This window comes from Salmo salar, chromosome 10 (genome assembly GCF_965601325.2).
Source record: "Salmo salar chromosome 10, fSalSal1, whole genome shotgun sequence".
In the NCBI taxonomy this organism is placed as follows: domain Eukaryota; kingdom Metazoa; phylum Chordata; class Actinopteri; order Salmoniformes; family Salmonidae; genus Salmo; species Salmo salar.
This window is the reverse complement of record NC_138300.1, coordinates 75,226,488-75,254,467: the sequence shown is the minus strand read 5'-3', so window position 1 is coordinate 75,254,467 and position 27,980 is coordinate 75,226,488. Positions and strand designations below refer to the sequence as shown.

At 41.8% G+C, this 27,980-nt stretch overlaps 1 protein-coding gene across 2 annotated transcripts in view; it reads right to left on the bottom strand.

Annotated features, from left to right (window-relative positions):
* Positions 1 to 359: 359 nt before the first annotated feature.
* The window catches only part of LOC106560744 (uncharacterized), an 80,103-nt gene continuing 52,482 nt past the window's right edge, over positions 360 to 27,980 (bottom strand). For both annotated transcript variants that reach the window (XM_082957156.1, XM_082957157.1), the window contains 5 exons: positions 20,798 to 20,880; positions 20,406 to 20,543; positions 8,138 to 20,159; positions 7,571 to 7,803; positions 360 to 6,077 (listed from right to left, as the gene is read on the bottom strand). In XM_082957156.1, coding sequence (XP_082813282.1) covers positions 5,922 to 6,077; positions 7,571 to 7,803; positions 8,138 to 20,159; positions 20,406 to 20,543; positions 20,798 to 20,880 — 12,632 coding nt within the window. In that variant the 3' untranslated portion in view covers positions 360 to 5,921. The remainder of the gene's footprint in view (positions 6,078 to 7,570; positions 7,804 to 8,137; positions 20,160 to 20,405; positions 20,544 to 20,797; positions 20,881 to 27,980) is intronic.

Genomic DNA, 27,980 nt, shown 5'->3' with positions numbered 1-27,980 from the left:
TGTCTCTATTATGCGTTGGAATACTTGGGAACAGATTTCCAAAATTAAAATCACTTGGAAAAATTCTCTGAAAACTTGGAGGGACAAATAAAACATTTGGCCCGTGGGCCGCCAGTTGGGGAAACCTGGTGAATGGTGTCCATAGTTGTATGGTGAGGATAACACATTATATTTTCAGTTATTTCATTCATTTCTCCTTTTGGCTACATTTGAACTAATACATCTTTCCCCATGTGTTCAATTTAGTCTGCATATGCCAACCCTTCCTCCTCCCCCTCATTTACATAGGAGTCACAACACGACACAACACTGACTCACATAAGAGAGAAAGATCCCAAAACAACAACAGAGGCTCATGGTCTGATTTCAATAAATGTATTTTTATTTGCCATCACCAGGCTGTTTCCCTTTTACAATGAATCCGCAGTAGTTCTAGTTTTGCATTTTAGATTTAAAGAGAGAGAGAGCATGAGAGAGAGAGAGAGAGAGAGAGAGAGAGAGAGAGCGAGAGAATATTGCACTGAAGATAGTAACAGAACTATGATTAATACAGCGGCAAAAACAGAAGAACTACAGTAGTACAGCGTTTTCTTATAATAACAACATCTTAGGGCAAAACAGTAAAGCACAGCCCAGTAATATTATATGCCATCCCAGTACCAGTTAAACAATCGCCTGTTTCAAATATACGGTTTTAAGAGAGCATTTCTTGTTTTATTTCCATGTTAATAAATCATTACATTCAGGATAATAACTAAATAGATCACATGCAGAGAGATAAGATGGGAGAATGATAGAGAACTTATGTTCAAATGACTTCATTGTTTCATAATGAGAGAGACTGAACTGAAATGTATTTGTTATTTTTCATCTGTCCTTACAGTAGCCAGCATTGACTGTTTCTTTGTTCAATGCCTAGGATTTTGATAGGCTTGATTCAAATCCTCTAACATGTAAAATGTATAACAAGAAGGATCATGTTTCATAACATGTCTATTTTGATTTTGTTTTAAGGTGTATATACATGTACATCCATGTACCGCACATGAATGTACATGTATCATTCATTTAACTTGTAATTTATTTTTTGTTTCAATGTTTTCAAGTCATATTCAGGAAAATAAAAAGCTGCAGCTGCAGTTGGTACTTTTTCTGTGTTATTGTAAGTGTGTTTCTGTAAGTATTGGACACCAACTTTTTCACCGTTTTTTCCTCTTGGACATAACTGAAAATTAAACAACAGCCACTGCAATATGAATAAAATGAGATATCCATTTTGAGTTCAATTTTTGTTCTAGAACTTAAATCCGAATAACAGTAGTCCGTCACTTCCTTAGGCTATCCTCCACTGATTTCGGATATATTGGTGTACAATTGTATGTTTGTTCGTTTTTTCTTCTCCAGCAGCATTGAGTATTCATGGGTTGCACGTTTCGTTACAATATTGTTTTGAACGTACGTTTCGGGACCGATGCCCAGCTGAGAATTCTACCCAACGCAGTCTCAATAGGTACTGATGAATATTGAGTCTTAAAGTGCATTACTGTGGCTTGAAAACACGATGACATTTCAAAAGGAGGCAAATAATGAGTAGGACAAGCTTTTGTCATCATTGTGATGCCGTATAACTATAGCCAAGTTAGGCTTGAGGGGAGAGCGCTGACATTTTTGCTAGCTAACGTTAGTATTGCTAGCTATTTCTGACCAACTTTGCTAGCTCGTCGCAACATGGCCATCTCTCTAAAGTAAACTAGACGACATAATGATGCCAGAATTATTTGTTTACTCTAGCAGTGCCATCGTATTTCCAGGCCACTATAGTGTAATTTTGACGTAAGTCATTAGCCCCCATTCAGATAGACTGAGCCTTACGCATCAGTCGGACATCGATATGCTGCGGCATTTGTAGAACATTGAGAACAATGGCAACGACGCGACCGAGTAACGTAGGTGCAACCCATACATAATACCAACCGTACATTCAGTATTATTTCAGGTTTAGATTAATCTGCTCCTGCAAAGTCATATTTGTTGTATATATTTCTGTATTGAGTTTCACAGCGTTCTGCCAAGGCCCCAGGATGCTTCATCCTAAGGCCGTGTATTTGAAATCAAGTCCCCAAGATTGCTTCACCACAATTAAAAACAAACTCAGACTTGAGTCAGACTTGAGGACAATACATGTCAGACCACTCAGAAAACCCATACAATATATGCGTTATTAAACAGCGCATCTTGACCCTGGTTCAGATTTCCCTCACCCATACAGTACTAGGTCTGTACACCGCTGTATAGTTTGATAAGTTCAGTTTAGAAACACTTGCAACATATTGTAAATTATCCAAGGCCATATATTTCTACCTTCACTGACAACCTCTCATAGGCTTAGTGTGGCACCTTTTATCCTGGGGTATGTAATTTAGCATCCCGAAAAAACATGTCTTTATCTGGTTGTAATCTGACCAGAAACATCTAGAATATGAAATTATTTTCTGTTTATGATTTATTCTTGACCAGAAAAAAACAGTTAAGAACCAAATATGACGTTATACTGCCTAATTTTGCCGGCTGGGCTGATGGCTTGATCAATGTATTGATACATTTGATTCATACATGCCCTCCCTCTCTCTAACCTAGGTGACTCTAAACAGTATTCAACATGACATGCATATCAACGCTATCGCAGTGCATAATAAATCTGTAGCTTACACATTGAGTATCTTAATAATACTGAAAGGAAACGTTCACTCGGAGTTGCGCGAGTCTGGCTAGCTCTGCTGCCGGTCTAAGAACAGACCTGGGGGATGCTCTCCTGCATACTGTTATATCAGCTTACAATACGGTATTTTCAGCACATTTGAGTGAGTTCAACAAAAGGACAAGGATGGCATCCTTCTCAGGCTAACGCAAGATGGCTGCAGACTGTGGGTTAATGGTTTAAGCCTAAGAGGACACACCGTCTAGGTTCTGAGTCCGATAGAGGGAGAGAATGAGTCTGCCCCACCCAATCCACTCTCTCTGGCCTCAACTCAGGAGCCCCAAATACACAACGCAGCAGTTCTAAAGAGAAACACATTACATTTTAAGAATCACTAAGAAAAAAAAAAATCTATGACAATCAGACGCTTATTATAAAATAAATGTTCAGTAATCTTTTTGAAAATACAATCTAACAAATGTAAACAGAAGAGACATTCATAATTGCGTTAGTCCTACATGTACTGTAACTGATATTGAAAAACAATACAAAAATCAAAAAATCTAATACTGATCATGTATACATAACTGTAAATTAATTTGATAAATACAACTACCAAAAAAACCTCCAAAATGTAATAAAACATAACATTAATCAAAATGTAACTAAGCTCTAATGGAATTAAATGCGAATCAGATTTGTAATGAGCTCCAATGAACAGTGCGACAATTTTAAGAAGCTCCACCTCCTGATTAACCAACAAAAATACACACCACACTGGCTAACTCAGCATAAAAAACCCACTATGATGTATCTTCAAAACCCAACCCTGTCTCCGTGTGTACCACTCATGCACATACTTCAACACACAACTTAATTCTACTTGACCTGTGGTACACATTGCCACATCTCTACCCACTACAATCAACAGCATCACACTCATGCTCGTCTGACAAATATTATCTTAGGGTTGAACATTTATTTATTTTTTTAACTAGATAAATAGCTACCTACGTTATTTTTATTTTTTTACCTCTTCAATTAAGAAATCATTCTGAAGAACAACTCATTTTTTTTATTTACATACAGTATGGAGTGCTTTCGCTAGGTACTTGTTCTAAAATCAAACGCTACCATAGTTCACATTATGGTAAAGAATGATAATCATATATTTTCTGTTCTTCTCTCACTAGAACCGCAGCCCCACTCCTAAACCCCTCGTCTCCCCTCCGGGAAAGTGCATTCCTGCTTGGTGCAATACCTTGCTCTTTGATCATGTTATTGTTTGATACATTGTCTGGTTGACACTTTAAGATAGGGGACAAATGCTGACCAGCCTATAAGTAACTGAATCTAAATGTGCTGGCTAAGCTGGCTAATTAGCTTTTCACCTACCAACTGTGTGCGTATACAGCATCCATCCATATGGATATTAAGCTAACTAGATATTCCTGGGCAACAACTATCGATTTGCATTTTCTCCACAGTTCCTTGACTTATCCCTGGATACAAGTTCACCTCTCCACAATGGCTACATCGAAAGAGAAACCCTTATAATACTCCTCTCTAATCCTTCTCTCTTGCCCAATATACCACAACCAGAAGGCACATGAGAGCGACCGCCTACCACCACAGTCATTTTTGCAAAATAACACCCACACAACCTCCACACAACCCAGTCTCACAAGGACGGACTAGACTCTATTGCTACATTCTCCATGGAAGGCCACTGCAGTTTCCATCGCTTCATTAAATAGTTTCACACAGACAGTATAATATAAATAAACGTGAGAAAACGTCAAATGTAATGAAACTGCATTTAACATCCTCCTCTGCTGTGTTATCACAAAATAGCATACCTCTAATACAATCTCTCCATATATCAATATATAATGTTTATACGGTATGTTTTTCATTGAGTATTCATCTAATACAACCAACAAAGACGATGATAAGGACTTCAGATATTTATAAAGAACCATTACGTCCAGCCGAAATATGGTAAATACAGAAATACCATCCCATTGCCCGGTACCTACAGTATAACGTTCACTTTAGCGTACACCCAGCCAAACGTTTAGGTATCAGAACACGTTTGTACTCCATACTTGGAGACTGCAAGGACTAGACACACGGTCAAGAACCCTCTACTTCTTCAAGGAAGGAGTTTGAGCTAAATGCAAGCATCATACTTCAGCTACTGAGGGAAATAACCCATAAAAGCTAGTTCTTTAAATAAAAGTGGCACCTTCAGGCGCCTCCTAAAGCTTCACAACAAGCAATGTGGTATAGTCCTTTTTTGTTGGAACATCAGTTGACGTAGTTAAGAGTACTAAGAAAGCCAAACGCTATAGAATAGAAAGCTGCATCTTACGTAATATCTCCAAACAGGAGTAATATCTCATATCGAAAACAAAGCCTCAACTGAAGATACTTACAAAAATACTACCATCATACAACATTGTGCGTAGTCTGCGTACAATTGAGATCAACTAACTGTTCACCTCTTAACGGTTTTGGACTTATTTTGGAGAGTGTTAAACACCTCAAAAGTGTTTTGGCACTTACTTTGGCCCTTCTGGATGTGCAATTTTTTAATTGTATTTCCTTTTGTTGGGTATTTCTCTGAGTTTAAGACGATCAGTAAGACTGTTTAGGTTTCGCATGTTGAATGTGACAACTGTGCACCATCTTCATTGACTGGGAGTTGACATTGTTAAGATGGCTCTTTTAGTTGGAAAGTGTTGTCCATTTAGATGTTGATTTGGGTGCAGTATGATGGGAAAGCTTTGAAATAACTATTGAGAATTACCCTCATCACAGATGATCACAAAATGTGCTTGTTGGGGAGGTTATATGAGAAAAGCAAAATGGATTAAGATCAAATAAAGAGGTGGTTTCATCGTGCAAGTATGTTGTTTTAAACAGAACGCGTGCTAGAAATGAATGCACCTCACACCTTTTTACAGCTACCATGGACCCTATATCAATGTTTCTGCCTGACAGAGGTGGCTGTTCTCAGGTGACATTGACCAGTTGGAAGCCAGTACGCCAACCGAAGACTACAGCAAATGCAATGGAATCTTACACCATGAGAGAGCAAAATGTAGAGCTGACAGAAGAGAAGGCTTTGGGAGGATAGAGAGTAGCAAAGGACCTCTCTCTACCTGCCAAATATGGAGTGATGAGGGGAGGTGGGGAAAAATAGCAAGGGGTGCAGAACTTAGAACTCAATCTTGCAGGCAGGGAAAGACTCGTCCTGCATGACCACTGTGCTGCTGCTGGCCAGGACCATAATGTTCAGGTCCTGCTGTTTTTCATGTGTCTGTTGGTACCAGTCCCGCGTCACCTCTGTGTCATGAGTAGGGATCAGAGTCACCTAGGTTAGAGAGGAGGACATGTATGAGTCAAAACTAACAATACTGTACATCAATACATTAATCAAGCAATCAGCCCAGCCGGCAAAATTAGGCAGCATAATGTTATATCTTGTTCTTAACAGTTTTTTATGTTCAATAATATTTCATATAAGCAGATTATAACCAACCAGGAAAATAATTTTCCTGACAATCCTAAAACGTTATATTCTAGATGTTATCTGGTCAGATTACAACCAGATAAAGACATGTTTTGCCAGATGCTAATTAATGTTTTTCAAAATGTCGTATTAAAACCAGTATACAACTTGACACAAGATGTCATACTGATGATATTGCAACCAGAGCCATATATTTAGCGGGTGTTCGTAAATTCAATCTGGAGTACCAGAGTGCACTCTGGGAATTCATCAATTCAGAGCATGGTCAGCGCACACTGGAAACTCTGGCTGAGGAATAGGGTTGATCCGAGCGTTCTGACCTCACAACGGCAGTCAAGTACCCAAGCTAACTGGCTAACGTTTGCTAGCTTCTTAGCTTCTTCCGGACACAAATGAGAGAACAGCTCACTCTGACCATTTTAATCGCCCTAGAAGAACTGGTTAGGCTGTTTTCATGTGATCCAGAGTATTGGTGCCTGTAACTGGCTGCTGCTGACAACAATTTAATCCCTCTTTTTTGCCGACGTTTACTGACACCGGCCATATTCAATGGGTGTTGAGCCTTTGTAAATTCATCAGTTATTCTGCGCTCTGACACACTCAGACGAGAGTGCTCTGAAATCAGAGTAGATAGCCAGAGTGAATTTACGAGTGTTGGGCCAACTTTTAGAATTTTGAATATTGTTCTAATTCTAAACGTTCAATTGCATAGCATTGTTTAAATATTCACCATGTAACATTAATGGGGAGCTAATATGGCTGCCATAGAATGTTGAAGTGTCATGTAATTGCGTCATAATGCAGAAACCGCATTGGCCCAACTCTCTAAATACATTGCTCTGATGGCAACCAGCTTTGCCCACTGGGAGTACTGTGCGATACTCAACAGGAAATGTTAATTACATCATTGTCATTATTCAAACTGCCGGAATGCAAATTACTGTAGAACAACATTGACAGTTACATCGTGAATGTTACAATCTGACTGCTCATAAATAATTACTCTATGTCAGTCTCAGTGTCTGGCAAACATTGTCGAAAGCATTGTCAAGCATCTGTTGGCACTACCAAGTGTGTAATTTTCTATTTTACAAGTGATTCAGATCAATGATTCTGCATATATCCCGGTGGATCCTGAGAATAGCAGTGGTGCAGAATGCCTCCGCAGCGAGAAAACACAGGCTAATGGACATGTGGAGAAAAGTCCAAACAAAATGAATTAACAATGTGGAGAAAAGTTAAAAATATCTATACTTACAATGTGGAAAAAAAGTCTAACAACATTTACATAACAACAGAGACTGCATGTATGCAAAGAGAATGAGAGTAAGCACCTGTAGATTGGAGCCCCATGCGGCCTTGCCCTCGAGCAGGGAATCCAGGACCCCACGACTGGGCTCTCCACCGGTTGTGTCGTTGCCGCTCACCACGTAGTACGCAGCACGTACCCGCTTGAAGAACTCCTGGTCCACGTTCTTAGCACTGCAATGGTTGGGCACGTAGGCCAGGTCCACATAGATTGGAGGACCAGGGGGGACGGCTGAACTAGATTTCTGGGAGTTGGTACCTGGAGGAGGAGGACCATAATGTAAAATTGTATAAGTCTCTAATGACTTGAGAATGACTAATGACTTTTCCTCTGTTTGACTGGGGGGGGGGATTCAGACTTATATGTCTACGTAAATCAAGGGTAAATTAGAATGGGGAATTGTGTGTCATAAAGTCCTGGGGAAGGATTTTGAAACGAAGGTAGGCCTATTACATTTCTATTATCTTTGAACGTAAATTAAGTTGTTAAAGTTTCCTAAACCTTTTACAGGCGTGAAAGTGTCTACTGAATATGGAGTCATATCATCATATCTAAATATTGAGTCGTATCATCATACCTTATTTTTACCTACCCAAATTGCTCTTGACGCCATTCACAAGGCCTTTCCCTGGAGCGTGTAGGTCCCCCTTGGATCCCAGGCCCTCGGACATCCTCGTCAGCCTGGAGCTCCTTTCCGTGTCCCTCCTCCTCAGAGAGGCCGATCGAGGCGAGGAATCCTTGGAGGCCTGCTTCACAGGGGTGGTAGATCGTTTCCCCTTCCGGGCTGGGGACGCAGACTTAGGCTTGCCCAGGCCCTTCCGCAGGCTCTTGGTGGTCTTGTGGTCCTTCTTGAGCATTTTCTCTGTGCTGCTCTCGTTGTCAGGGAGGGCCTCTGGGTCCACCATGCACACATCAGGGTGAGGCAGGTGGGGGAGCGGATCCTTCATGGGGGCAGGTGGGGGGTCATGGGCCTTCGCAGCTGATCTGGGTGAAGGGGGTTGGGTGCCCCCTCCTGTGGCGGAGGCTGATAGTTTATCCACCGGCAGGTGTTCTGCATCTTCGTCAGAGTCCAGGTTTCCCTCTGCGGTTATCGACGGGCACTCCTCGGTCTCGGGAGGTACGTCCGAGTCCGACTGGGACGCCAACGAGTCACTTGCTGATGTGGGGGGCGTCTCCTCTCCAGCTAGCACTATCCCAAGTCCAGTTGCCATGCCACCAGGAGGCATGGAAACTGGGTGTGATCCCACTCCAGCTCCAGCAGCTCCACTTTGAATGTGCTGTCGCTTCTGCTTGTGAGACCTCCTCTTGACCGAGTGTTGCTCACGGTCATCTTCATCCCCCTCCTGAGAGTGGTCGCTTTCTTTGTCCTCTTCACCATCATCGCTGGAGAGGGCATGTGGACTGGGGTTAATGAAGGATGGGGAGATCTCCCCTTTGCGGTGTTTGAATTCACATGAGGAATAGCCAGGGGGGGAGATGGAGGTTGCCTCCATATGCAAGTCAGTGGGGCAACTGGATTCTCCATCTGCTTTTGCAGATGCCTTTGTATGGTGGGCATGTTCTGCTGTGGACAGAGGGGTGGGCTCGCCTGTGGATACACATTCTTTTTTAACATATTCTTCCTCTGCTTCTTCCATTTCATACGCTTCTTCCTCCTCGTCTTCATAGCCTGGAGGAGGGGCACTTGGGCATGCGCCCGGCCCTTGTAGGAGTTCCCAGTCAGATAAGCTACTCCTCCTTCTTTCGACAATCTTCTCTTCCTGTTTCTCTGCTTTTTTATCCTCTATCTTCTCTTTCTCTCCCTCCTTCCTCTCATTCTCTTTCTCACTCTCCTTCTCAACAGTCTTGTCTTTCTTCTCCTCTGCCTCCCCGTCTTTCTCTTTCAACTTATTTTCCTCTACTTTCTCCTCCTCCTCTACCTTTTCCTTCTCTCCAGCCACCTCTTTCTTCTCATCCATCTGTTTTGTCTCCTCCTTATCCTTCTGCTCTGGCATTTTTGTGTACTCCTTTAGGGTCTCTGCCTTGATCTCCTTAATTTCTTCCTCTTTCATTACCATCTTATCTTTCTCATCCTTTGTCTCTTTTTCCTCTTTTTCCTGTTCTGTTTTAGGCAGGTCTGCTGTGGTGGCACAAGAGGCTTTGCTAGCTCCACTGAGGACTTCTTGGGGACTTGTGCTAACCTCAGTAGCCCCGTCGGAAGAGGCTTCAGTTGACTGCTGTGGTTTTGTCGCCCCATCAGATTGGGACACTGTTGTGGTTGTACTGGAGTTGATAGTGACCATGTATGTCTCAGCCATGGACAGCATGCGTTCTTCTTGCTCTGTCACTGCAAATTTCTGGCATTCAATGCGGCACGGAAGAGTACTGTCCTCCATTTTGCAAGTGTAGGACTCTTTGCTGGCCACTGAGCCCTGGGATTCTCTGTCAGAAGAATCAGCTCTTTGCAATGGGGAAACCTCAAAGAAAGCCCTTGAAGTGGATATGGTTTCAGCGGGTTTGGACAGCTGGGAACATGGTGGTTCTGAAGCTCCAGCAGACGTTATGGTTTTGGTTTCAACAATGCCCTCAAGTTTATGAAAGTTATCCGAGGTTTGACCCTTGTCCATCTCAGGGCTTGATGATGAGTCTTGTTCAGTAATGTCTTTGGCTGGAGTAGCTAAGACTGGAAAGACTTTTGTCAGACTGAATGTAGCTGTGGTTGTTGAGGTAAGCTTTTCAGATGCCTCTAGGTACTCATCCTTTAACATGACCCCTGAGGTTGAGAGGGTTGAGTGCATGGCTGAGGAGTCTTCATCTTTGAAGGAAGAATACTCAAAGGAAGCACCCTCAGAATCTGTCCTGTAGGGGCCACTAGACATTCTGACAGGGGTCTCTAACTCCTCCCCCAACTGGTGGCTGGTTGATAGAAAAGCTGAGGCAGATGAGAGGTAACACGAAGGATCTTCCTCAGGTTTTCTACTAGTGGTATCTGGGGTTCTCTGCCTGTCAGCTTCAATGTCTCCCTGACTGTAATGTTTATCTTCACTGGACTTGGTGGGCAAAGAGGGGTCAGGACTGTCAAACCTCTCCTCCTTTAACCCCAGTTGGCTGTCCTCGGAATACTCTGAGGATTCAGAAGGATATCCTCCAGATGCTGTTTGTTCTATTGCAGTGGAACTGCCAGACTGGAGTGGCAAGGCCCCAACTACATTCTTCAAAAGGGAATCTGCAGTATCTGCTGGTGGAGGGCTGCTTGTGGTCATTGAATGGGAAGGTTCCTCTTTTTTGAGGAGGCTGGGTTCAGGTTCGGGTGAGAGGGTCTTCTTGTCCTCTTCCTTTGTCACAGGACGTTTAGAAGTAGTGGTATCATCCAATATAGATTTACAGATTTCTTTTTCAGACTGCTCTCTCGCGCCCTTCTCCACATCTAGATCATTGGCTTCTTCTGCATCATCTTCCTCATCATCATAATCCTCTCCCACCACCAGTAGCCTCTTATCTACACTGTCCGGAGTGCCTTCTCTCTCAGAATAGCCCATTGTAGATTTACTGGTGATAGAGCTGCCAATTTCAATGCACTCAGATGCAAGAACATTATCGTCTAGGAGCTGTCCTGAATATGCGGCCAAGGGGGCAGCAGTGGCCTGATTGTCCTTTTCCTTAGGCAAAGCTTGATGAGGTAACATGTCTTTTTCCGTTGGTGAGTAGCGACCACAGGGAGAGTCTCCTCTCTCACTATCAGATGAATCCATATAGTCTTTCACTGGCTCATCTTTTTCCTTCTCTTTCTCTTTCTCTGTGGTCTGCTTCTCAGGGATGTCTTCAAAAGGCATGACTGTAGCTGAGGCTTGGGCATCGATGTTGGATTGACTCCATGAGGGAGAGGCTGTTTCCTTTCTGCCTGACTGGACTGGTAAATACTCCTCTACACTGGGAGATGCTCCAGTCTTGTCCTTCTTTTCATCCTTCTCAACCTTTTCAGGTTTATCTTCTTTGAGACTGAAAGCAAATGAGCATGGCTCTGCTGCTGGGGTGGTTTTGTTGTCTTGAGTCTCTGTATACATAAAGCTGTTTTCCACGTGTGGTGTAGATTGTCCCTCCTTCCTATCACTCACTTCCTCTTGACCTTTCTCTTTGTCATTGTGTTCAGTGAAGGCACTTGAGCTGCAATGGAGACTTCTCTCGCTCTTGGGGAAAGGTGGAGGGGTGTAATCAACTCTGCTGAATGACAGCGGTTCCTCTTTTTCCTCGTCCTCTGAGTAGAATGCAGCTGCACCAGCATCTGCCTGGCTAACGTTCCTATTATCATCAATGCCAATTTGTGTTGACCAATCAAACTCTCTAGAAACCTCACGGTCTTCTTTATAGTCTGATTCCTTTTCTTTTGAAATGGGCTTTTCATAGGGTTCATACTTAGACACGTCAAAGCCCTGATCCTCTTGCAAGCTCACACTGACAGTCTCCTTCTCTGTTGTTATTTTGTCAAAACCTTTCACTTTTTCAGAGGCACTGTCTGATTTTTTAGCATCGACGTGGCTCACTTTCTCGGGAACCTTCTCAGAATCTTTATCCAAGACAAAATATGAGCAAGGTTGTGTATGCTCTGGGGAAGCAACTTCCCGCTCTTTTTCAATTTCCATCTCAGCTTCCTTGCCTGGTTTCTCATCTTCTTTTGGAGAAACATGCTTTGTCTTTTCATCCGTATTTGATGCTTCTTTGCTTGTTGTCATAGATAGCAGCAGTGTTTCATGCTGGGTGGATTCCGTCACACTGGCCTTGCTGTCAGTGCTTAATAATGTTGAACCTATAGGCTGTTTGTCTGTAGTGGTGGAGTCAGAGGCTGGCTCTACTTTGGTGGTAGGCATAGCAGAGGCTGGCTCCTCTTTCAAGGTAGGGAAACCAATGGTGGACTCTTGACTGGGTCCTGATGTGATCTCAGTTGTCTTGATGTCCTTTTCTAGTTCAGGGGAGAGTCTATGTTGTCGCTCTTTATGCTGCTCTTTGAGGTCTTTATCAGGAGAGGTCTCCCATTTTGGTAATGTAGACACAAGCCCAGTGGTCTGTTCAGAGTGGCTGTCCTTCATCTGGTCACTAAGCACATTCTCCGATGACTGAGTTGAGAGCAGGTCTTGAGAGATGATCTCGTGTTCTGATTGTCTAGGTTCCACTGATAAAGGTCTTGAGCCTGCACCACCCATGCAAATGGATTCCTCTTCGTCTTCCTCCTCATCTTCCTCATCTCCGTCTGAGTACTGAACCTGAAATGTAGATTCAAGCTTTGTCGCAGAAGTCACCCCTACTTTTTCTAACATTGTTGTCTGTATGCTGTGTTGTAAAGCCTCTTTTAGATCTTTCTCTTGCACCTCCTTTTTCTCTTTCTCCCATTTCTCCTCTTTAGTAGGTTCAATCTCATGAGAATCATATTTTCCTGTCTCTTTCACGCTCATCTCATCTTTGACTGTGTCAGCTGTTTCACTTTCTTTTGCTCTTTCGTCTCCTTTTATGGGTTCAGCTTCATAACTTTCATCTCTATCTTTCTCTCTTTTCTCATCGTTGATGTCTTCGAAATCACCATCTTCTTTTTCTTGCTCCTTTTCCATCTTCTGTTCTTTACTGAATTCAGCCACATAAGTATCATCTTTCTCTATTCTCTCTTCCTGATCGACTTCAATCTCAAAAAATGTATTGTTTTCTTTTTCTTTCTTGCCCCCCGTGGTGGATTCCACTATACATGTATCATCCTTTTCTTTCTCTCTGTGCTCTCCTTTAGTCGGTTCACTGTCAAAAGTATCTCTCTCTTTTTCTCTTTCCTCTTCTTTCATTGGTTCAGACTTAAGCGGATGTTCTCTCTCCATCAATTCCTCCTTGATGGCATCAGTCTTACAAGTATCATCCTTCTCTTTCTTCTCATCTTTCATGGGTTCAGCCACAAAGTTATCTTTCTCTTGCTCTATTTTTTCTGTAGTGGTGGAGTCTGAGGCTGGCTCCACTTTAGAGGTAGAGATACAAGGGCTTAGCTCGTCTTTAGAAGTGACTATACTCTCTATTTCTTTCTGTTTTTCTTGTTTTGTAGGTTCAGACTCAAAAGTATCATATTTTTCCTTCTCATTCTCCTCCTCCTTGATGGGCTCAGCCCCACAAGTATCATCTTTCTCTTTCTCCTTTTCCTTCTTCTCTTCCTTGATGGGTTCAGCTTCAGTTGTACCAACCTTTTCTGTTTCTTTCTTCTCTTCCTTGATGAGTTTAGCTTCATGGATGTCATGTTTTTCATCTTTATCTTCCTTGATGGGTTCAGCTTCAGTGGTACCAACCTTTTCTGTTTCTTTCTTCTCTTCCTTGATGGGTTCAACTTCATGAATGTCATCTTTTTCCTTCACTTTCCCATCTTTATCTTCCTTGATGGGTTCAGCTTCAGTTGTACCAACCTTTTCTGTTTCTTTCTTCTCTTCCTTGATGGGTTTAGCTTCATGGATGTCATGTTTTTCATCTTTATCTTCCTTGATGGGTTCAGCTTCAGTGGTACCAACCTTTTCTGTTTCTTTCTTCTCTTCCTTGATGGGTTCAACTTCATGAATGTCATCTTTTTCCTTCACTTTCCCATCTTTATCTTCCTTGATGGGTTCAGCTTCAGTTGTACCAACCTTTTCTGTTTCTTTCTTCTCTTCCTTGATGGGTTTAGCTTCATGGATGTCATGTTTTTCATCTTTATCTTCCTTGATGGGTTCAGCTTCAGTGGTACCAACCTTTTCTGTTTCTTTCTTCTCTTCCTTGATGGGTTCAACTTCATGAATGTCATCTTTTTCCTTCACTTTCCCATCTTTATCTTCCTTGATGGGTTCAGCTTCAGTTGTACCAACCTTTTCTGTTTCTTTCTTCTCTTCCATGATGGGTTTAGCTTCATGAATGTCATGTTTTTCATCTTTATCTTCGTTGATGGGTTCAGCTTCAGTTGTACCAACCTTTTCTGTTTCTTTCTTCTCTTCCTTGATGGGTTTAGCTTCATGAATGTCATGTTTTTCATCTTCCTTGATGGGTTCAGCTTCAGTGGTACCAACCTTTTCTGATTCTTTCTTCTCTTCCTTGATGGGTTCAGCTTCATGAATGTAATCTTTTTCCTTAACTTTCTCATCTTTATCTTCTTTGATGGGTTCAGCTTCAGTGGTACCAACCTTTTCTGTTTCTTTCTTCTCCTCCTTGATGTGTTCAGCTTCATGAATGTCATCTTTTTCCTTCATTTTCCCATCTTTATCTTCGTTGATGGGTTCAGCTTCAGTTGTACCAACCTTTTCTGTTTCTTTCTTCTCTTCCTTGATGGGTTTAGCTTCATGAATGTCATGTTTTTCATCTTCCTTGATGGGTTCAGCTTCAGTGGTACCAACCTTTTCTGTTTCTTTCTTCTCTTCCTTGATGGGTTCAGCTTCATGAATGTCATCTTTTTCCTTCACTTTCTCATATTTATCTTCCTTGATGGGTTCAGCTTCATGAATGTAATCTTTTTCCTTCACTTTCTCATCTTTATCTTCCTTGATGGGTTCAGCTTCAGTGGTACCAACCTTTTCTGTTTCTTTCTTCTCTTCCTTGATGGGTTCAGCTTCATGAATGTCATCTTCTTCCTTCACTTTCTCATATTTATCTTCCTTGATGGGTTCAGCTTCAGTGGTACCAACCTTTTCTGTTCCTTTCTTCTCTTCCTTGATGGGTTCAGCTTCATGAATGTCATCTTCTTCCTTCACTTTCTCATATTTATCTTCCTTGATGGGTTCAGCTTCAGTTGTACCAACCTTTTCTGTTTCTTTCTTCTCTTCCTTGATGGGTTCAGCTTCATGAATGTCATCTTCTTCCTTCACTTTCTCATATTTATCTTCCTTGATGGGTTCAGCTTCAGTTGTACCAACCTTTTCTGTTTCTTTCTTCTCTTCCTTGATGGGTTTAGCTTCATGAATGTCATGTTTTTCATCTTCCTTGATGGGTTCAGCTTCAGTGGTACCAACCTTTTCTGTTCCTTTCTTCTCTTCCTTGATGGGTTCAGCTTCAGTAGTAGCTTCAGTAGGACCAACTTTATCTGTTTCTTTCTTTTCTTCCTTGATAGGGTCAGCTTCATGAATGTCATATTTTTTCTTCACTTTCTCATCTTTATCTTCCTTGATGGGCTCAGCTTCAGTAGTAGCTTCAGTTGTACCAACTTTATCTGTTTCTTTCTTTTCTTCCTTGATGGGTTCAGCTTCATGAATGTAATATTTTTCCTTCATTTTCTCATCTTTATCTTCCTTGATGGGTTCACCTTCAGTAGTAGCTTCAGTAGGACCAACTTTATCTGTTTCTTTCTTTTCTTCCTTGATAGGTTCAGCTTCATGAATGTAATATTTTTCCTTCATTTTCTCATCTTTATCTTCCTTGATGGGTTCACCTTCAGTAGTAGCTTCAATAGGACCAACTTTATCTGTTTCTTTCTTTTCTTCCTTGATGGTTTCAGCTTCAAACACGTCTTGTTTTTCTTTCTCCTCTTTCTCTTCCTTGATAGTTTTAGTCTCATGTGTGTAATTTTTTTCTGTATTTTTCTCCTTCATGTCCTGTTTGATGGGTTTTACATCAGAACTATCATCATTATCGTCGTCATCATCCTCACCATCGTCATAATCTAAGAAACTACTCTCCTTCCCCTTTGGGAATTTAGCCTTACTGCACACTTTGGATTCTTTCTGTTGATGGTCATCATCTTTCTCATCACTGTCTTTGAGTATAGCCTTTCCACTATAAATGTCTACTGTCAGAGATTCCTTTCCTGATATGGAAGCTTCGTCTTTGCCTGTGACTGACTCAGAGGTAACAGGGGTTGTCTCCTGTTCCTTTTGCATCTCATCTTTGGAAGGGGAGAGACCATATTTTTCTTCTGCTTTTGTAATGGGCAAGTCTTTTTGAAATGATTTCTCCAAAGATGGTAGTGTGTCTGACTCAACTTTCTTGATGTCAGCATCCAATTTTTTATTCTTATCCACTTTATCTTCCTTTTCCGCTTGATCTTTCTTTGCATCCTTATCTTCTGTTTTGGTGGCTGAATCATGAAGGTCCTCCTGTGTTTGATGCTCCAGTCCTGGGAAGGCCTTGGTCTTTTCCTCCACAGGCGACTGATGAAGAGGAGAGTGAGTTGGAGAGCTGGTTGCACTGGGGGGGGGGGATTGTGTGGGAGAGGCCATTTTCACAGTGCTATCGTCTGGACTGCAGCATCGCTCTTCACCTTCCGAAGTAATTGAGTCTGACCTAAAAGGCTTTGAGAAAGAGGGTGGGGGTGAAAGGGGTTTTGAAGGCATCACCGTTACGATGTCTTCTTTGGACTTAAAGAGTTGTACCTCCTCAACTGGTAGGTGATCCTGCTTCAAATCCTGAACAATTTTGGAGACAGGAGCCTCAGAAGCAGGGAGCTGTTCCACATCCCTATCTCTATCCTGGAGCATTTGAGGGGAGGCATAGCTCTCCCCAAGTGAAATATCAGTGTTAGGAGTTTGGTCCTGATCTTCTTCCTCCTCTTCATCATGAGTCTTGATGACCTTAGCCTCTGTCTTCAAATCAGAGATAACTGACAGGCACTCTTTGGATGGAACTGACTTCATGTACTTGTCTTCCTCTAAGGAGGATGTTGGTGAGATGGTCCCAGCAGAGTGTAAATGTTCTTTCCCATGTGTGGCCTCCGTTGGAATTGCCAGGGGAACGCTATTAACAGTGTCAAGAAGCAGAGAGCTTTTGCCTGTTTCCTCAGTCTGAGGTGTTGCGACAGAGGCCACTGATTGGTCCTCTGCAATAGAGGTGGGGAAGGAGGACAATTTATCATACTCTGTGATGGATGTGGCTGAGGAAACATGTTCCTCCTCAGCCAAGGGAGCAGCAATGATGTTAGTGAATACCGATACTTGCTCCTGTCCACAAATGAAACCTTTGGCTGTTACATCAGCCATAGCTGATGCTTGCATCTCCTTCATCCCATGGATGGTGTCAAAGGAGCCTGTCTGATCTGGGACAGAGATGTCATATGTACCCACTTCGTATTGGAGGTTTAGTATCCTGTCATCAGCCTCTTCGTGAACTTCCTCATCAGAGATGGTCTGTTCAGTTTCGGAGTTGCCGGGAATGGTTTCGTCTTGAATGAAGGAGATGGGCTCGGCTGCACCAGTTCCTTGCAGTGTTGACACTGTGTCGACTCTAGCGCCTCCCACATTTGACACGTAGCCCTCTTCATCTTCCTCATCCTCCTCTTTAGCTCCAGGAGTATGTTTAACTGCTTTGCTTTCCCCATTCTTGGCCAATGTGTCTTTCTCTCCCGCTTCAGGTTTGATTTTGACTTCTTCATCTGCTATCATGTCTAAAACTTCTACCTTTTCCAGCTCAGCCTTTTCAACAACATGTCCATCTTCTTCCTGTTCCTCCTCCTGGGATGAAGGCCTTCTGCTTTCCTCTTTTGTTACCACCATATCTGTGGGCTTTTCAACTTTCTCCATTTCCTCCACCTCATGTTTCCTGTCTAGTTCATTATCCTTCACATCATCTTTTGCATCATCTTCTTCCTCCCCTATCCCCATATCTTCCTCTTCCTGAAATGTTTTCCTCTCTGCAATTGGGCCTTCTTTTTCTTCCTCTTCATCATCTTCAACTGCAGCTCCCTCATCCTCATATAGTTCCACTTCCTCTGCTTGTAATTCTTCTTTATGCTCTTGTGTTAATTTGTCCTCTTTGCTTTGAGATTCAGTTTCAACTTCCATTGCTGTGGCTACTCCCTTCTCAGGAGACTTTGTGCCTGGTGGAGTTTTAGAGACAGTTTCCTGTTCTTTCTCCTCCTCCTGGGTAGGGGATTCGGCCATGCTTTCCTCTGCTGGTGTCTCCACTGCACTCTCTGGTGGCTCTGATGATATCTCATCTTGTTTTAACTCCTCAAAGTCCTTGGTAAGATCCTCTGGAGTGGAGGAAGCAGATATGCCCTCAACACCCCCATTCTGTAGTGGCTCAGGTTGAATGGTCTCTGCTGCTGGTTCCTCAGGTTTGGGTTCAGCCGGCTCTGCCTTGGCCGCTTTGCCTTTGCTTTTGTCGGTTTTGGGTTTACTTGACACTTTTGCCCTGTGCAGGGTCCTTCTGACCTCTGGTGTGAGGGGTTTTAAATCAGGTTTTGTTATCTTTCTCAACTCTGACTTAGACGCATCTTTTTTCTTGTCAACTTTGGGGTCTTTTTTCTCTTCTTTTTTAGCTGTGTCAACTTTCTTGACTTTCTTGATCTCTTTTTTCTCATCCATCTTGGATGCCCTTTCCTTTGAATGTTTTTTCAAGGATTTCTCCTTCAATAGTTTTTTCTTTTCTGGTGCATCAGTCTTGGATTTTATTATTTTTGTGGGTTTTTCATTCTCTTTAAGTTTCTTCTCCTTTTTCTCTATCTTGTTCTCCTTTACAGAGTCACTCTTTGCCTCTGTGACTGCCGATACCTCATCATCTGCTTCTTTCTTAAGGGGTTTTGTAGTCTTGGGAGATGATTTCAGACTTTCTTTGCTGTCTGTCCTTTGCTTTAACTTTGTCTGTTTTACAACAGAGGGAGGAGCCCCTGAGGCTATGTCTTTTTGTGTGGCTACTGGGTATCGCAAGAAGTCAAGGTGCTTTAATTTCTCTAGTCCCTCCAGGACTTTGTTTTGTGGTGCGTTTCCAGGGAACAGCACTCTGACAATCTTTTCGGCAGGATTGGCAGGAAGCCACACGACTAATGCTGTAACTGACGTCAGGTAAGGTACGGATATTTCTCCCTCTTTTCCATTGGGGAGCACAACGCCTGTTTTGGCCTTGCTGTTACCAGCCCACTTCTGCATGAGAAACTGCATCTCCTTACTGTCCTTGACGGGGTTCAGAACATACATGTCTAACTTGCCCACCCCCATCTTATGAAAAAGAGTGAAAGGCTCAATAGTGTTGCTGACCAGTCTACAGAGAGGCTCCGGCTTGATTCCCAGTTTGTTGAGGTACTGCAACGTGAGGGAGGCCTCCTCGATGCTGCGCTTGACCTTTAGGTTTGATTCTGGCATACGTAGCTTTTCGGGTACATTGAAGAAGATCACACCAAGCTCTGGCGAGATCAGGTTTTTCATCCAATCACTGTAGGTGGTTGAGCCTTGTGACTGCTCCTCCTCCTGCTCTGCTATTTTCCTCTGAAGGAGTCCGTTGATGCCTGGCAGATTGTCTGCACCAATGTGAGTGAGTAGAATTGAGTCGATGCGGTCCAAGTGTCTGACCAGCTTCCAGAAGCATGATTTCCGTTCAGAGCCTCCATCCACTAGGATGTTGAAGCCATTGACCGCGAACAGGGCCGAGTCACCCCTCCCCCCAGGGAAGATGTAACAACAGGGCCTGGACAGTTTCAGGAAGCCTCCAGATGTGGGCGGCTCCAGGAGGTCAAAGGGAGAAGGCACATCCACCGTCTCGGAGATGTACTCCGTGAACTCTGTGACTCCCTCCATCTTGGGGAGCACAGGCTCAGGGTTCAGTCTGTACTCAAGGAACTCCCGTAAGTGCTGCTGCTGACCCAGGGAGCTCCAACCCACCTCCGATCGGCAGGACACAGTGAGTGTGGCCCGCTGCTTGGGGGCTGCTTCGCCCAGCAAATCACTGACCTACAGGAGAATGACAGACAGAGACAAGCCAAGGTCAGTGTTGATGTATAAAAATTGCTCAATGACATTGTTGTTTTCATCTTTATCCACAATTCCAGTTCATGGGGGGAATATAAAATATTTGTAGTTTCATTGGTAATCTAATCTTCATTAGAAAAACATGAGCTTTTCAGTGCTACAGACTATAAAGTGTCAGAACAGGCTGTTCTGAATAGGATTTGACTGTTCTGAACAGTAATATCTTACCCCAGGATGCGCAAAGACTTGTGAGAAGCTCTTATAGGTGAAAACCCCACTTTGGAGAAGCAGGTCACCGTGGTCTGAGTTCTGCCCACTCAGGACCAGGAGTTTGTGTCCTGCTGAGTCTGTGACTAGAGACTGGATCTGGGGCAGAGAGCAAAACAGAGCAGAGTTATAGGAAACAGCACAGAACAAAGATTGGATCTTTTTATATGGGTTACACTATGAAATGAATCAAATGTATTTACATTTTGTTATGCCATTATGGTATTCCATTTAAAGCACGGTGAGAGAAAATAGTTTGTTTTCTCATAGGAAAAAAGGAAATGCATTAGGTTTTAAATCATAATGACAAAATGTAAACAGATGTATATAATGATTGAAATCTTGAAACACACCTCTGAAGCAACTGTATCCTCTGAGGGGTTGACTAACACGACTGTCTCTAGGGTATCACTCTTGTGGTGGAGAGTCCTTTGTCCTACAGGGGCCAGAAAATCGAACAACATGAGAGAGGCCAGACGTGTTTTGTCAACATCTTTCATGCACTTGCTTTGAAGTGTTCCTTTCAAATCCTTGTAGACATAACCAACATTGGCACAGGTCAACAACTTAAAAAGCTACTGAGAATCTTGCCAGAGTCTGAGCAGTCTGCCCCAAAGACATCCTACTGGAGAGCATCCAGAGTTTATCTGTGAAAACCTTTTTCAGTCGGGGAGATTTAGTACTCTGTACTGCGTGGTGCCTGTATGTGGGGCAGACACTTAGAGAAAGCACACACCACAGTGCGTCAAGGCAAGAACAAAAGTTGGAATAGGAAATAGGTCACCAATGTCTACTACTGGTTGCGGCTTGAAATCAGAGCTAACAGGTACAGCTTTTTAGAACAGAACAAACTCACTGGGCACACACTGGTTGAACCAACGTGGAATAGATGTTGAATTGACGTCTGTGCGCAGTTGGAAGTGGAGAACAGCTACTGACATTTTCATGCAAGGGAATTGAGAATTGGATAATACCTAAGCTAGAATTACATGGCTTTGTAACATAGAAATATTGGCCCAATATATCCGAATGTTTGGCAATCATCATCACAAGGACTTCAAGCATATGATTTTCAGGTTATTGGTCAATATCATAGACACTGAAAACAATGCAGTGAGTTGGTATAATTGGTATGAAATCACTGACATAAGAGAGAGAGAGAGAGAGAGAGAGAGAGAGAGAGAGAGCAAACATAATAAATCATAAAGGATTAATTAATGAATATAATGCTGAATATCCAGGTCGTTCCACCAATTCAGTGCTTTTTGAGAAGTATAACTTGGTCAAAAAAAAACTTTGGATTTTACCTCATTTTAACATTCTGTCATAAAGAGCACATGTCCAACTTCATAACCACATTTTTCCCCATCTCAAGAGGTTAAATACAAATAATACTATAGCAAGTACTTATTTAGTGCCAGATAAAGTAACAGGGTTGACCATAACAGAGTTGACGATTTCATCTTAAATCAGCCAAAAATGTCACTTTTCTATGTTTTGTAGTAAAACATTTTTTTTTTTAAATGGTCTACTAATTGGTTGATGATGTCATTGGAAACACTTATCTTCCTCTATCTTTTTTATTACAAAACATAGAAACGCGAAATTCTCACATATGTTAATGTTGGGGTGGTGCAGGAGAAGATGAACATGAAGTTATTAAAAAAAAATCAATTTAATATACCAGGCTTTTAAAATTCAATATTGTTGCACAATTTCTCATTAAAATATCAAAGGGATGCAAAAGGCACTTTTCATGGAATGACCCACTCCTGTGCAGATTTGATATAATTATGTGTCAGCATTTCTACCCATTCAGTTCAGAGGTGTGACGATAAGCATTTAATTCCCGTTTGTTTAAGCACCAATGCAGACTAATAATAGAGCCGGCTAATAATAGAGGGAACTTGACTCTGTGTTCCACTTGGTATCTTCTATACATCCCCTGAGTTTGCCGCCCTCCGCCATTTTGGTACTGTATATGCACTGTCAACTCTTTGCTGTGAAAGTGCTCTACAGAGGGTCGCTTTGTGTTGCTTGTAGTGCAGAGCGATTAGTGCTTTTTGAGGTCGGTTCGGTTTCGGTTTGATTATTACAAAATAATCATGGTTTTCGATTTCGGTTTTGATTATTTGGGTTGAACGCTTTAACACAGAATAAAACAATTAATAAAAGTCCCATGATGGTAGTGACTGTCCATTACTGCGTATCACTTATTAACCATCATTTATTCACATTACTTTACCTTAATAAAATGTTTCAGTTGTTGTGTATATTACATTTATTTAATGACTTTATTAATTCATTCCAAGTCATCATCTCATCTCTATAGAGCTGCTGCATATGCTGTCTGACAAAATCACTATTTTGTAGTACTTGTAGTTCAAAGTAAATAAGGGATACTTTTATGACTGCTGAATACCAACTATCAATCACTTAGGTCATGTATTTTCAGGTAGAGATACCCCTCGAAGCTACAGCTGCTCTCTATATCCCCTCACGATTGTGCATTCTTCTGTCTCCTCCATAACAGGCGTAAAAAAAACACAGACCAGACAAGTAGATGCACAATGGATTATGGTCATTGTAGTGAATTACGTTTTATGCTCTAAATTATGTATAATATTGGCCTCCCTACTACATCGCACAGTTCAGGCTGGATCTGATTTATCTCTCGAGAAACTGTGCAATGTGTGAATTGAGCTCACAGAAAAAAAACAGAACGACATATAATTGAACCGACATGGGTCAATTAGTTGTTTAAAAAATGAAAAATAATCAACATTTCAGTTAATCGCTCAGCACTAGTTGCTTGCCACATGCAAGGTAGTGATTACTGGATTGTGGACTGAGAAAGAGGAGAACAGTAAAAACAGTAAATTAGGGGATAGGAGGTACAGGCCTAGGTGATGAGAATGACAACTTGGCCTGACATGACAGACAGTGTACACTTTTGATTCAAAATCAGTAAGGATACTTTTGATTCATTTCCAAAATAGAAAAAGTTTGCATTTGAACAGCTACTCCAACATATCACTGGTTGTCTGCTGTGGAGTGACAGCTCAAACTCTCTGTGATTGGTTGGAGTCAGTCAGTTGACTCAGTAGGAGGAACAGAATAATTGGCTGATATGAAGCAAAAAAGTGAAACCTCATCCAAATGGTTGTGGTGCTAATGAGCTTTCGTTGCCAATGATAAAGTATGCTTTATTACTCTTAATTGAGGATGCTGGCTATATCATTACATAGAAATTGGAAACCGACCAGCATGGCTGTAAAATGTAAAAAATGTAAACTAACATTTCTAGATGTTGTAGTAACAATTTGGGAAGAAAGGCACATCACCCAGAGGATATAGCTCACAGTTGCCATGAAAATGGACCGAATCGCTCATCATTACCCTGACCCGGCCTCTTGTGTTTTACGGTGAGACGCATTTCAGCATTAGTCTGTGAGAGAGGAAAGGTGATTGGACCTGGGGCTTGATAGAGGAAAGGTGATTGGACCTGCTACAGAACTGATCAAATGCTGCTATTAGCAGCAGGAAAAAGCAAACTGTTAGTATGGTCCCAGATATGTTTATTCCGTCTTGCCAATTACCATAGAAGCTGGTTAAACAGATCTGGGACCAGTCTAGGCAAACTATGAGAGGGACAGTGAAGTTTTACTGCGTAGGCCTACTATAGTTGGAGCAGTGAGGTACCAAAAGAGAACCCTGGTTCACTAGAGCGTACTGGAAGAACCTTTGACGAGAGTTCGCCCACTTCAGCCTAGCTGCCCACAGACTGTGGGGAAGAAGACTCACTGCATCGTGACCAAAGCCATTGACTACATCAGTTAGTTTGGATATCTTACAGTGTAAGAGTACAGAATATGGGGACATGGGACGTTGGGGAATATACAAAACATGGGCGTAATAGAATACGAGAACAAAGGCATATGATATCAGACCCAGGCAGAATAAGGATAAGTAGGATTATAGTCTATTCCCAGAGAGACAGCGTGTCCCTTTGCCCTCCTGATATGCTTTCTCAGGTGAAACAGCAGAAAGGAGACTGCATTAGCTGCTAGTCCCGGCAGGATGACCCCTCTCTGACATTTCAGACTGGTACATTGTGATACTTGAACAACAGAGAGTCTATGTCAAGCGAGGGGCTGGTCAGTCCAGTAAGTAGACAGGTGAATAATACCCTACGGGATAGAGACTTAAGAGGCTACCATTGCTTTCACTTCTCCACAAGACATCATCTAGTGATGACAATGTTGGTTGTAACTCTCTGTTTCTTTATTCAGAAAAGTAGGTTGCGAAAACTGCAGGAAGTTAAACAGGAAGGTTTACTTCATTATATAACATTAGTAGGAAACCACTGTAAGTAGCAGCACTGCTAATAATGAAGAACGGCACACAGTAGAATTTACAGTAAGTGGCCTATGTCATTGGTACCAGTAAGTAAATATGTTCAGATAACAGAATAATCAGAGTCAAATGTACAGAAAGTCAGATACAATTATATATTACTCATAAACTCCAAAAGCCATGGAGAGTATAGACAAAGATTAGTCAGTTAATAATGTAGGCCTAAAGCATGCCCATCAACCTCCATGGTGAATAATATAAACACACAAGGCTCAATCCTCAGGACTGCATCTGTAGTAGCCTACATGTCAGACAGCTCTGTTTCTCTGCTTTGCTTTTTTTTTGTTTAAACAGTCTTGTAGAATAGCAGGACGTTCTGCCAAGTTCCCCTCCTCTATTCATCCCTCTGGCTTTTCCTTTAACTAGTATCCCAGAAACATGAAAGCATCCCACTTCATGGAAACTGACATCCCACCAATATGGAACACCGTTTGGGTGTGTCAAAAAAACACTATTTGACGTGTCAAGTAACACTATTTGATGTGTCAAATAAGCTTGTCGACAAATCAGGACATGAATATGACTGCACGTCACATACGACTTAACGCGTTATACATTTTCTACGTAGTTATTATACATTCATTACACACACACACACACACACACACACATACATACATACATACATATATATATATATATATATTCTTTTCTTCTCACTATCACACGTATTTCATATGTCACAACGATTCATCGATACGTATGCTATGCTATGATGCTTGTAAAGTTGTCTCACGCACCTACAGTGCTGGTCATTAAAAAAAAAGTTAGCTAGCTCATGGATGCAAACAATGTTCTTCCCCAGAAACATAGAAAACGACATCTGTCACAGTTGCTATAGTTATGTAGCTAACTATATAGCTAGGTGTCATCTAAAATAACCCTAATTTATAAAACAGTTATTTTTGATGGTGGTCGGACCCATCTATGTGAAGCTAGCCACAATAAGGATTAGCCACAAACGTGGACTTTGCGGTTAGCCTTCAAAATAAAAGTATGTCATTGACAGTGATGCAAATGAATACAAATAGTAGAATTATGCCATAATTGAATAGATCATGCTAAACGAGGTTGGAATGTTGTTATATAAAATCAACAAAAGACAATCATTTGTTAATTTGACAAAAATATGTTGAAATCACACTGATTGTATTATACTTTAGAATTGCATTGGAGGCATACTTATTTCACTGCACAGCCTTACCTATGGATTGTAGATCAATTACATGGGGTATCAGTCTACTCAGTGACACCCAGAGAACATTAACATCGTAGCTCTTATTGCGGGATTCTGAAACAACTGAATTGAGACACATTTATTGTCAACCTATGTGTATTGAACACTATTCCCGAGGAAAAACAATACTGCGTGGATGTTTTGGAGTCTGATAACTCTGAGGAGGATGTTAGGAAAAAATATATTGGGTATTGATTAGACTGATACCCCATTTCATTGATCCCCAATCCTTAGGTAAAGCTGTACAGTGCAATCTGAATGTCAATACACACAATAGGCTGACTGTGGAGGTGATTTCCACAGTCACAGTCCCGCGATAAGAGGTACAACGCTAATATTTGCGTAAACTCTTAACAGTTTTGTTCTATGGGTGTCACTGAGTAGACTGATACCCCATTTCATTGCTTCCCATTCCAACCTTGTTTAACGTTATCTAGTCTAAATATGGCATGATTCCACCAATTGTAACCGTCTGCATCATTTTCAAATAGGTCCTTTTATTTTGAAGGAACCGTAAATTCCACTAATCCTTATTGTGGCTAGTTTAACAACACATAACCCGGTCCGATCGAGACTCACTAGCCAGATGAAGCAAGCTGGCTGCTTATAACGTTAGCTTTGGGCAACAGAGTTAAGTAGCTGGCTAGCTAGTTCAATTTCAATAGGCAAACAAGAAGTGGCTACCTAGCTAATACTTACTCACAAGGATTCCTATATCATTGCTAAGAATAATGTAAATGACTGCAGTTTCTACTGGTCATTGTTTTCAGGCTGGTTGTATTGGTGCTAGCTAGGTACCAAGCCAAAGCTTGCTACCCCAGAAGTTGCGGTCGAACAAATAATGCCTTATTATCAACGCGGTATTGTAAACACATCATTCGTGGCCGGTGTTTGCTTGTTTACAGACTTTTTTAATACAGTTTTGATAGTGCTACTGATAGTAGTGGTGGCGCTTGGCTTTCACGTGCAAATTCAGAACACACAACATTCTATAATAGAGTGTTATTTGACGTGTATCTTTTTTTACATGCAAAACCCAAACGGCGTTCCATACACCAAAGGCATGTGGAAAATCCAGCTTTCCTATATTTTAGCTACATTTCTTATTTTTCACTTTCACTTACAAATGTAACTAGCTAATTCAGCCTACTCAAACACCTGGCTCAAACAGAGGGATGCTATGTTAGCTAGCTGGATTTGACTATTCAACACTGGAACTCTTCCAAGTCAAGGTAGGCTTTGATTTTACAAATGTATTGCCACCTGGTGTAACTGCTAAACTGCTTACTGACTGTACACAGTACTAACTGTGTTTGTTTGATCAGTGGTGTATTCATTCCGCCGATTCTGTTCAAAAACGTTTCTTAAACAGAAGCAAGCGGAACGAAATGGGGATAAACATACCTGAATTTGTCCAATAGAAACTCTTGTTTGCAACTGTTGGACTAATGATTACACCCTAGATAAGCTAGATGCAGGCCAAATCTTAACCAGTGCATTTTATTGTTGAGTTTCCTGCTCAATACCCCTAGAGTGCTCTTATTTCACCAAGGAATTTTGTATCACTCACTTCTGTGTCATTTTCTGACATGTACAAAACGTCGTAAGCAGCTGTGAACTTATGAAGCAGCCTCCCTAACGCATTCAGCAATAGGCCTGTTTTAGCAATGTCAAAGAGGCTCACAGAGTTAATTACCATATTATTAGCTTGTGTCCTCAGTTCTCTGTACAATGGTGGTCCTGACTTGAAGATACACATGATAAAACCCGAACCACTCGCATACATCCACATCTACGCATAATTAATGTGGGAAGCCAGTGAAACCTCAGGAGAAACTAACACTCTTAGCTCCAGACTCACTTGACTTGGCTCTCCATCAGTG